We start from the raw sequence: 11,039 nt of genomic DNA, 5'->3' as shown, positions 1-11,039 counted from the left end.
TTGAAGGGGAGTAGTGTTCCGTTTCTGACAAATTTAAGCATCTATCGTGATCATTTTTATACAGGGCTATCTCTGTATCTCTCTCTCTCTCTCTCTCTCTCTCTGTGTATGTGTGGACTTCTCCAGTTTTCCAGAATTTTCCCAACAGGACATGAATAATTTCTACATGTATTAGGGAATGCAAATGACTTTTACATAATGCATATATTCTGATTGGACCCAATTCTGTTCCATTCACAATTGGGTCTGTTTCTGTTCCAAGATTTATTTCTATATCTATCTATCTATCTATCTATCTATCTATCTATCTATATATATATATATATATATATATATATATATATAAAAATAAATAAATAACTATATATCTCTATCTATCTATCTATAAATATATATAAATAAGATGTAACTGTGAATATGTACTATAAAAGCTACAGGTCCAGAATAGAGCAAATATAGGTTTTATTTGTCATTCAAAACAACTTGTAAATCATCCATATTTTTCAAGCTTTATGAAATAGCAATACAGTCCTGACAGTAGATGTACTGAAGCATCTCATACTTTTGGGAAAAAACCCCAAAACAAAACAAAAAATAACCAAAGGGTTATTTTTGCTATAAACTTAAAAGGTGATGTTGGAGGCATGTTAGCCCCCTTAACACTGAAAAGTAAACTTTGTGTTCATGGACAGCATTTCAGAATTCAAAACTCAATTTCAAGTTATAAATCATTATCTTTACATGGTCAGTGTTTTACAAGAAGAAAACCTAAAAAGGAAACTTCTTATATTATATCATCATATAAGTTTCTCTGAGTCCTTGTAGCACCTACAATAAAATACGTATTCTCATATGCGATAAACGAGAAAAAGAAAACCGGGCAACAACCCGAAATGTGTAATATATGGCTGTAGGTCTTTAAAAGGTCTTAGTGGATGTGTGAAGGAAGAATCAGAAACCGAGATGGTTAATTAAATCTGCTTCTTTTGTAAGGGACACTGATCTCTCTGATGCACCTTTAGAGAATATGCCTGATTAAAAGCATTTCCGCAGTCGCATTTGAATGGCCTTTCCTGTGTGTGGACGAGCACGTGTCTTTTTAAGTGCGTATTGCAAACAAAGGCTTTTTTACAAATGCGGCATGTGTAAGGCCGCTCTCCTGTGTGTATTCGCATGTGGACGCTCAGGTAACACGCCTGTGTGAAGCTCTTCGAGCACTGTGTGCACCGGAAGGGTCGCTCTCCCGTATGATAGCGCAGGTGTTTCGCGACCTCGCCCTTGGTCAGGAACGTCTTGGCGCATTTAGGGCAGCTGTACGGCCTCTCTCCCGTGTGGGTCCGGTGGTGTCTGTGCAGCGCGGACGCTCGGAAGAACAGCTTCCCGCAGAACTCGCAGGGAATGCTTGCTCCTGTCGTATGCGTCACCAAATGGCTATTGAGAGCGTAATGCGTTTTAAATCCATTGTTGCACTGAGGGCAAGTGTACGGTCGTTCCGTTTTGTGGGACACCGAGTGCCTCTGCAGGCTGATGTTGCTGCTGAAGCACTTCCCACACTCCTCACAGAGGAAAGGCTTGTACCCGGAATGAATCTTTGCATGTACAGTGAGTGCACTGCGCTGCTTGAAGCATTTCGAGCAACGAGAACACTTGTAAGGCCGCTCCTCGTTATGCGTCTTCATGTGTTTAACTATCGCCTTGAGGTCTACGTGAGTTTTCGCACACTTGGAACACTGGTAGGGTCCTTTGAAGTCATGGACATTGAGGTAGTGCTCCCTCAGCAGGTCAAGCCGCTCGAGAGTCTCAGAGCACAAAGTGCAGGGAAGCTTGCTCTCCTTCTCATGCGCCAACTTGTGCCTCGCTAGTTCACTTTGACTCGGACAGCACTTACCACAGTGAGAACACTGCAGCGGGTCCTCATCCCAGTGAACGTGAACGTGTTTCTGGACGTCAAGCACTGTCTTGAACAAGGCATCGCATTTCACGCACTTGAAGCATCGCTCACTGCTCGCACAAATCTGCTCGTGTTTTATTAGCGTACAAGCGTCTTTATATCTCTTCTCACAGTGACTGCTGGTCAGAAGCGAATCTGTCCTTGTGGATTGAGCAGCACTCCCCTGTTGTTCTTGCGCATCCATACAGAAGGTTTCTTGAAGTGAAGGATCTGGAGAGACACCAGTCCCAGGCTGAGATGTGTCAGACTCTTGCGCTTTGGAAAGACACTGTGCTGAACCAGTGCGCCGACTCTTCCCTTCACAAACATCCTCGTGTTTTTTGAGATTGTAGGAGTACTTGAAGCCTTCGCCGCACTGAGAGCACTTATGAGGATGGTTAGGTGAAGTGGATCTCGAGTGCCGTCTTGAGTGTGAGTTGACCGGGACTGAGCTTGAACCACGTGTGGGCTCCGATACATCACTCGCAGCAAGCTTCTCTGTGGACATCAGGGAGTTGGGCTGAATTCCAGAGCCAGCATTTATGACTGAGTTTGAACTTAAACATTCTGCTTTCTCAGAGCTGTGGAGATCCCGACACACAGCTCCTGAATCATCCAGCTTGATTTCTACACTTCCATCCTCTGTGACTTCACCCCTTCTCCGGTACACTACCACATAACCTTTATGCACGCACACGCGCTGCTGATGTCTCCTCAAATCAAAGGTGTACCTGAAGGTCTTACCGCAATTCTGGCATACGAAAGGACGATCCACTGTATGAGACACCTGATGTCTTCTCATATCTGAGCTGCGAGTGAACATCTTGCCGCAAGTGGGGCATGTTTTACAGACCGGTACTCCTCTGTAGGACTGAACCTTACCGACAGGGCTATTTTGGTTTTCGGATTCATGGGGTGTGCTCACAACGTCCTGAGAGTCCTTTACTTCTTCAGTCACATAAAGTCGCTTGTATTCTTCTGGATGATGAACAATGAGGTGGTGATGCAGCTGGAACTCCTCACTATCCTGGAAGGAGCAGAGAGAGCAGGCATATTCCCCCGATTCCCCTTTCACTACTGTATCTAGGAAAAATGCAAATACAAATATTGGATTTGATAAGGTAACTAGTACAGTACAAATCACCACGTTTTTAGTTGTAATGGCTTTATTTGTTAGCAATATACAGTCAGGCCCGTAAGTATTTGGACAGCAACACAATTCTTCACAATTTCTGCCTCTGTACACCACCACAATGGATCTGAAATGAAGCGATCGACATGTGATTGAAGTGTAGACTTTCAGCTTTAATTCAACAAAAATACTGTATTAACCGTTTAGGAATTACAGCCATTTTTTACAGAGTCCCTCCGTTATCACAGGCTCAGAAGTAATTGGACGACTGACAAACAGTTTCATGGCCTGTTTCCTCATTATTTCCATAATCAAATTCCTGGCAAAGAAAGTGAATGTTCTTAAATGCCCGACGACCTCATACCAGTTAAGCATGCTTTTCACTGACTGAAGACAAAACTGAACGCAGAAAGACTCACAAACAAGCAACAACTGAAGGCAGCTGCAGTAAAGCCCTGGCAAAGCATCTCAGTGGAGGACTCAACATTTGGTGAGGTCTACATGGGTTCCAGATTTCACTTCAGGCAGACGCTAGGCAATCAAAGGATTTGCATCCAAGTATTAAAAAATAATCCTAATATTTCTGATTATGCTAGTTCGTCCAATTAACCTGTGAAAATGGAGGGACTATGTATACACACACACACAAATATATATATATATATATATATATATATATATATATATATATATATATATATATATATATATATATATATAAAATAAAAGTCTGTAATTTCTAAACGGTTACTGCAATATTTTTATTAAACCCCTTGAATTAAAGCTGAAAGTCTAAACTTCAATCGCACCTCAATTGCTTCATTTCAAATCTATTGTGGTGGTGTACAGACGTAAAAATGCCAAAAATTATGTCACTGTCCAAACACTTTTGGACCTGACTGTATCATCACAAAGGTTAACCTCTCGTCTATTAATCACAGGAAGTAAAACAGAGTGAAAATGCATTTATCCATATCATAAAGAGGCTCGATATAGGTCTACAACTGAGTGTGAAATTAATTAGAGATTTTCTGAGCAAGCACAATAAGTGGTAACAGCAGCTCTGTATACTGTAAGTGAAGCTTTGTCAAGCTCTCAGGCTGCTTTCACGCCAGACATTTTTCCCCAAACTGCCAGTACACGTTGTAATCTCATGGGAAGGGGACGTTCAAATATAGAATCCATTCTTATCTTTGTTTGTTCATAGCTCGAGACAGATAAGCTAGCTGGTACAACTGGTAGAAGCAATAACCTTATTATAGTTACAGTGTGCATGTTATATGAGCCACTTTTTTTTTTCATTAGCACAAAAGTGCATTAACCCAACTGCATGGTATAGTTATGACCTAATGATTATTGGAAATAATAACAAATTAGTGATCAAATACTTCTTACATGTCTTCTTTAACTTTGGAACAATGCTGGAGATGCCTTTTCCAAGTCCTGCAGGCCTGCAGAGAATTCAAAATCAGTGCAGTCACCAAAAAAAACTTACATTTCTTTTCCAGAAATGTAAAGCGACCTTGGGTTTGAGAAGGTATTATATAAATTAAAATTATTATTATTATAATTATTATTATCATAATAAAAGCATACTTGTTCATTGATGCCGATGGAACGGTAACTTTTTTCTTTTCCTGCTTCTTCCTGCACAATGTTTTATTTTGAGGAGCCTTCTTTGGCCGGCCTCGTTTTGGTGGTCCAGGGTCAAAAATATTAGAAAATTGTCTACCAGAAAGATCAAGCCTCTCTAGTTTGACAAAAGGCTGTTTGATTGTGTACAAGCTAACCAACTCTATCGCTTCCTTCTGATTCTTCACCATTGCCTTATCTCCTTGAAGAGTTAGGGATTCATCTCTGGCATCAGCAGCTTCCATATCCACAACACCGAGTTCGACAGGATCTTGCTTTTCAGCTTTTTCATCCAAATCAATGTCCACAGTGTGCAAGTCCAGCGATTCAAGCACTTCATAAGCAACTTCCTTGGGATTTTTTGTATCTACTGGATCACATTCTTGTGCATCGTATTGTATGCTATCGTCATTTTCCTCAGATATGCTTATCTCCGGTTCATTCTGAATGTACTGGGTAATAACCACTGATTCAACCTGGACCTCTTGGCAATATGAAGGGACGTAGTCAAGCATCGACTCTGGCTGGGAGTCTAGAGGCGTCTGTTCTCCGAGAAGAATTTGTACTAATCGAGGACTGCCAAGACAGGAGAGTATGCAATCATCAGGAGCAGTGGACCATAACTGTGTAGTTTCTGAAAAGAGGAATTAAAATAAAATTTAAAATATGTGGTGGGGGGAAAAAAACACAACACATTTTTGAAAACAAAAATTTTTTTAAACCCAAATTTCTCCCAATCTAAATATACAGGATATAGGGCAGTGGTTCTCAAACTGGGGGCCGGGGAGGGGACATAGAAATCCACATACAAATCCCTTTAAAAAAAAAAAAAAAAAAAAAAAAAAAAAAAAAAAAAAAAAAAGGATCATTTTACCTGTACATAAATCAATATTGTCTACCTTTACACTATGATGTACATAAAAATGAGAAATATTAATAAATGAAATCAATTAAACACACCAAACAGAGACATCTGTTGATATACTAGTGTACAGTACTGTTAGCCACACACTGATACGTTTTTAGATAGAGGACGTAGTCTCTTATTCGAGAAAGTTAAAACGGAAGAGACTAGCGTGGAAAAAAAAAACAAACAACAAAAAAAACACACAACTGTGAAAATTTGACGACTCTAGGGGACCACAAAGGGATACGCCCTACACAAGTGGGGCCTCACGCTGAAAATGTTTGAGAACCACTGATATAGGGTCTTGAGCAAACAAAGAGAAATGGTCAGTTTCAGGTCAAAAAAATGAGGGGGGGGGGGGGGGGGGGGGAAACATAACCTTTCGTTTCTACATTGGCTTCTCTTTGGTATTTAAGAACGTTTCTTATTTGTTGAGGTTGCAAGAGAGACTGAACACATTCCTCCATGACTGTAGGTGCAGTACTGAGCACATGGGCAGCCTTGGGACAGAAAACAAAGAAAATATAGTTAAAGCCAACCAAGTATAATCAGCTTCTTAATTATTTTGATAATTATTTTTGCAGATCTTTTCACTTTTATTATGAGAGAATGCATGTATGAAAAGGGCACTTCACCTGGCATGCACACTGCCAATCTGCACTTTATCCTCATAATCATTGAAATGATATTTGATTCTCTGAAGAGTGTGAATTATGTTATGAATAAGTGTGTTATTAGAGTGTGTGTGGTCAACTGCTGATGAAAATATCCACATGATGATGAAACAATATTATTTGTCTATTTATTAAAGTCACAAAGCTTTTAATGCCTGAATTTTGCACCAACTGAACACAATACATCCAAGTCGACACTGTTTATTTATGTGTTCTTGAGATATTGAAGTTTGGATTGAACCCATTCGATTCAAGCGATTAGTCATTAACAATAAAAAGTCAATAATAAATGTAATGGCTTGTGATTTCGACCACTATAACAAAATGACAAAAATCACAGAACCCACTTTGAGAACCATGGGTCTAACCTACAATGCCTTACATAAGTATTCACAAAGCACTATGTTTGTCAGAAACAACCAACCCTGCTCACCACCTAAGAGCTCCATATTATATTGGAATGATGAATTTACTCTTTCTTGTCTCGTCAGATATGAATAATAATTTTAAAAAATAACTACTTGATACTACTACTATGATACCGCCTTCATACCTCCTCCATAGTAGGCTGTGGGATAGCATTTTCCAGTCTAGACAGGAACAGCCACATCAGCTTCTGTAATGCTGTGTTGAACTTCACACCATACTGCGAGGGATATACATCCTTCAGAAAGGAAATACATTATTCAAGATAGTTTTAACCATCAAAATGTAGAATCAAAAAGCAGTATACCAGTCCTATAAATAGGAGACTCTGCATCTTTTACAAACATTACAAGTGCTGAGATAAAGCAACTCTGACCTTAAAGAAGATGCTTCTCTCAGCTGGGTCCTTCATTAAAATCTGCACCAGAGCCACAAAGTTTGCTCCAGATTCTTCCACATATGCATCACCTGACTAGAACAAAGAAACTCAAAGATTAAAAAACCATGCAGACTCAAACACTCAAAGTAAAAGCTTGTACAATGCTAAGCTGGTAGTTTGAAGCTTTCTCTTGTAGCTCCAGTGAAACACTAAGGACTTCAGACATGAAACATATCTGGGCTGATTAACTACATTTTGTGTGAAAATTGTGTAAAAATTTTTTTTGGCTGAACTATTTAACACTTGATGTCTAGCAGTCTTACAACTACATCTTTACCATAGAAAGCGTATGGTCACTGTCACTGCACACGACGTTATAAGAATAAACGTGCAACATGAAGCCTGAATAACAGATGTCTGACCTCCAGCTCCTTGTGAAGTGCAACAAGGGTCTCGATCCGCTGTAAATGCGCCTGAACTGTATCTGGATCAGCCGGAGTCTCCATGCCACATAACTCCAGAACAAGCTGGAAAAAAGAAAGACGAAGGTTTTAAAACTTTTTAAAAAATACATCACATAAAAAATAAATCACAGGGCTCAGAATTCAGGTGGTGTTGAGTAACTGTCTTTAACAACACAGCTCTGGCAGTAGCGCCGGTCGTACAAACCACAGGGTTATAGTAATATTTTTGATATAGTCAGGTTTTTTAAAGAAGTCTCTAATGTCAGTTCTTTGTAACAGTCAGAGGTAAAAACTAACTTTAAGTACATTTACATAGACTGTAGACTTTTCCAACACAGGAAACATCTACAGGATTGATGGCTTTGTCAACTAACTCACATTAATGTTCACATTTCAATTCTGAAAATTGACTATGAATGAAACTATTCATAGTTTGACTGTGTCTTTAGCAATCTTGAGTAAATAATCCTTGTGTTGTCTCTCTGTTCTTTCTTCATATACCACTCACTTATTATTGTCCCCTGCATCACTCCTTTAACATCTCTGTGCTGTGACTGAACTCTGCCCCAGGTTCATGCTTGCATCTTTAAAATGTTTCATGGGCTTCTTCAATCTATACGAAGAAGGCGTTTTTTCATTGAGCAAAAACATGCTATCCTAGTCCTTATCCTAGTGGAAACCATGTATTTTTACCTCCTCAGATGAACTGCATGATGAACACTATGCCCTACAGTAGACAAGTTGTACAACCATTGAACCACATGAAAAGTTTTTAAATGACTGTTTTAATGAATTTTTTCATGATACTTAACTATCTGAATTTGTTCTTACACAAATGTAATACTTGTACTTATTTTAAATATATACATTTAAAGTCGCTTTGACAGAAACCCCTGAACATTCATGAAATTATCCAAATCGGCCAATCGTGTGTCAGCACTGTAACGCATCATGCAGATACAGGTCAAGAGATTCAGCTTATGTTCATATGAAACATCAGGATGGGTTCTCAGGTAAAAGTGATCTCAGGAACTTTGACCATGGCATTACATGGTTGTTGGTGCCAGACGGGCTGATTTGAGTAGTACAGAAACTGCTGATCTCCTGGGATTTTCACACACACAGCAGTATCATGCGACTGACAGTACTGTGAGCAGAAATGCCTTGTTGATGAAATGGATCAGAAGAAAATGACTGGGTTGAGCTGATAGGAAGTCTACGGTAATTCATATAAACACTCTGTACTATCGTAGTGAACAGAAAAACATCTCAGAATAGAATGTGAAACACGTTGAACCTCAAGGTGGATGAGCTACAACAGCAGAAGACCACATCAGGAGCCACACCTGTCAGCCAAAAACAGTCATTTGAGACATCAGTAGGTAACGGTTCAGCAAAGCCAGACAGTTGAAGATCACCTGGTCTTTTTCCGATCTTCAACTGTCCAGTTTCACTGTAGATTCAGACTGGATGAACGGATGAACATCCAGATAAATGGATGTTTGTTAGATTTAGGGCTACCAGTGGCCTCTCTTGAATGTCCTGCAGTAATGTTTTGCTCACCCTTGCTCTGAGACCCATGGTGAGCTGAGCCTTCTGTCTGTAGCTCAGCAGATCAGGGACAGTGTCTGTGATGAGGGACACAAACTCCTCCAGCATGCCGTAGTGGATTACTGCTTCCTGCTGTATTAGGTGCCACATGGCTGCAGAGAGCAGTCTGAGAGGAGAGAGCAGACAGCGCAGAAAAAAAGCACTATCTAAACACAGACACAGAGAGGAGACATTGTACAGTTGTAACACACACTGTCGTTCAGTCTACTTAATGATGATCAATATACACTGCACTCAAACACTGGGAGTAAACACAACGCATTTACCTTCCACCGGAGCCTGCATCATCAGTCCTGTTTGTTCATTTAACCTCATTCCAGATACCAAAACTTCTCATAAAGCAGTGAGGAAAACCACTGTACAAAGTATTCATCGCTAATGATTCTCTCCTGTACTGCGTTTAATCCATCCTCCTCTGTTTCAGTTTTGTATGCTGGTGTGGATTTCAGCCTGTGTTCTTCACACAGCGCCCCCTGCAGGTGTGGAGCAAAATGAGACCCTACATATAACAGATTATTCTTTGGAAATTTCCATTTTCATTTCAATATTGTCATGTGCATAGGCAGTGCTTTAAGCATCGATTTACTGTGACATTCATGTGCTACAGTTGCACAAACAAAAAGGATAAATGACCTCTTACATAGTACAAAAGGTAGCAACTGGAATAAAGTTGGTTTGACGTTGGACGTTCGATATTCACGGAAATGCGGAAATTAAGGGACCGTCTCTAAAGTTACATATCAAAAAATCTAAAAGGTGTGTGTGATACCTGACACCTAGATGAACACTTTCCAGTTGGTTTTGTGACTGTAAGTCATTCCCTTCAAATGCTATTGAGCTTTAAATAATGGTATATTTTGTGTATGGGACCATGAAGTAATAAAATACATGACAATATTTATATATGATTTAATAGTTTATTTTGATAAATATCAAAAATCTAAGAGGTGTGTATTATAGCTGACACCTAGATGAACACTTTACAGTTGGTTATATGACTGTAAGTCATTCCCTTCAAATGCTATTGAAGTTAGAAACGTGTTTAACAATGTTGCAGGTAACTTTAGAGACGGTCCGTTAATTTCTGCATGTCTGTGAATATTGAATGTCCAACATCAAACCAACTTTATTCCAGTAAGGTACCAAACTGTAAACGTTGAACAAAGACAGCAGACCATGCAAGATTATTAATGTGCTCTAAGCAAGTAAAAATAATTAAAAAAATTGTAAACATTGTATGCAGTCAAAACGTGACATAGTGGGAAATATTGCACATACAGTACAAGGACAGTCCAAGTCTGATATCAGTCTATCGATCAGTCCAAGTCTGATATCAGTCTATTCATCAGTCCGAGTCTGATATCAGTCTATCCATCAGTCCAAGTCTGATATCAATCTATCCATCAGATCGAGTCTGACATCAGTCTATCCATCAGTCCGAGTCTGACATCAGTCTATCCATCAGTCCGAGTCTGATATCAGTCTATCCATCAGTCCGAGTCTGATATCAGTCTATCCATCAGTCCGAGTCTGATCAGTTGTAATTTGCTGAGTTTTTTGTGCTTTTTTTTGCAGAAAACTACTTGAATTGGCGAAAATGCAATTTTCATGAAATTGTTTTGCACTGTCTTTCACAGTGATGCTTGTTGGTAAATGAGACCTTTTAGCTGTACTCTTGTTCGTGAATCGAAGAGGGCTTTTGCTGAATGTGTGTTCTGATGACGTCACATGACGCATCTTGGCCAAAATCTGAAAAATGTTGAAAAATTGCAATCTCCTCCAAATATTTTGCAGCGTTTCCTGGGTTTTGCATTAATGTCTGCGATCACAAAACACTCAGTCCTGGAGGGACTGTAAAAAGCGTCCAGTCAATTCACGCTTTTA

The 11,039-nt window shown here is 39.5% G+C and overlaps 1 protein-coding gene across 3 annotated transcripts; it reads right to left on the bottom strand.

Annotated features, from left to right (window-relative positions):
• Positions 1 to 445: 445 nt before the first annotated feature.
• On the bottom strand, positions 446 to 9,605 carry LOC108279711 (zinc finger protein 568). 3 transcript variants are annotated; one of them, XM_017494118.3, is made up of 9 exons: positions 9,422 to 9,605; positions 9,108 to 9,301; positions 7,503 to 7,607; positions 7,078 to 7,173; positions 6,829 to 6,939; positions 5,981 to 6,101; positions 4,659 to 5,328; positions 4,458 to 4,513; positions 446 to 3,007 (listed from the first exon to the last, which is right to left on the bottom strand). In XM_017494118.3, the coding sequence occupies exons 1-9, from the start codon at positions 9,468 to 9,470 to the stop codon at positions 972 to 974; spliced, it is 3,438 nt and encodes a 1,145-aa protein (XP_017349607.1). In that variant the 5' UTR covers positions 9,471 to 9,605; the 3' UTR covers positions 446 to 971. The 3 variants fall into 3 exon arrangements, with proteins under 3 accessions (XP_017349607.1, XP_017349605.1, XP_017349608.1); XM_017494116.3 differs by having other exon boundaries at positions 446 to 3,013; positions 9,422 to 9,604; XM_017494119.3 differs by having other exon boundaries at positions 446 to 3,013; positions 9,108 to 9,261; positions 9,422 to 9,604.
• Positions 9,606 to 11,039: the final 1,434 nt, after the last annotated feature.

Source organism: Ictalurus punctatus, chromosome 19 (assembly GCF_001660625.3).
Source record: "Ictalurus punctatus breed USDA103 chromosome 19, Coco_2.0, whole genome shotgun sequence".
NCBI classification, from domain to species: domain Eukaryota; kingdom Metazoa; phylum Chordata; class Actinopteri; order Siluriformes; family Ictaluridae; genus Ictalurus; species Ictalurus punctatus.
The sequence above is the reverse complement of the archived record's forward strand: the minus strand, read 5'-3'. Positions and strand labels throughout refer to the sequence as shown.

Excerpts from the sequence above, each read along its gene's own strand:
- LOC108279711 (XM_017494116.3), bottom strand. The coding sequence starts at position 9,470 with ATGAGGTTAAATGAACAAACAGGACTGATGATGCAGGCTCCGGTGGAA. Across the intron at positions 7,608-9,107 it reads CCATGGGTCTCAGAGCAAGG|CTTGTTCTGGAGTTATGTGG; the intron begins GTGAGCAAAACA and ends TCTTTTTTCCAG. Across the intron at positions 5,329-5,980 it reads AGCCAATGTAGAAACGAAAG|AAACTACACAGTTATGGTCC; the intron begins GTTATGTTTCCC and ends TCCTCTTTTCAG.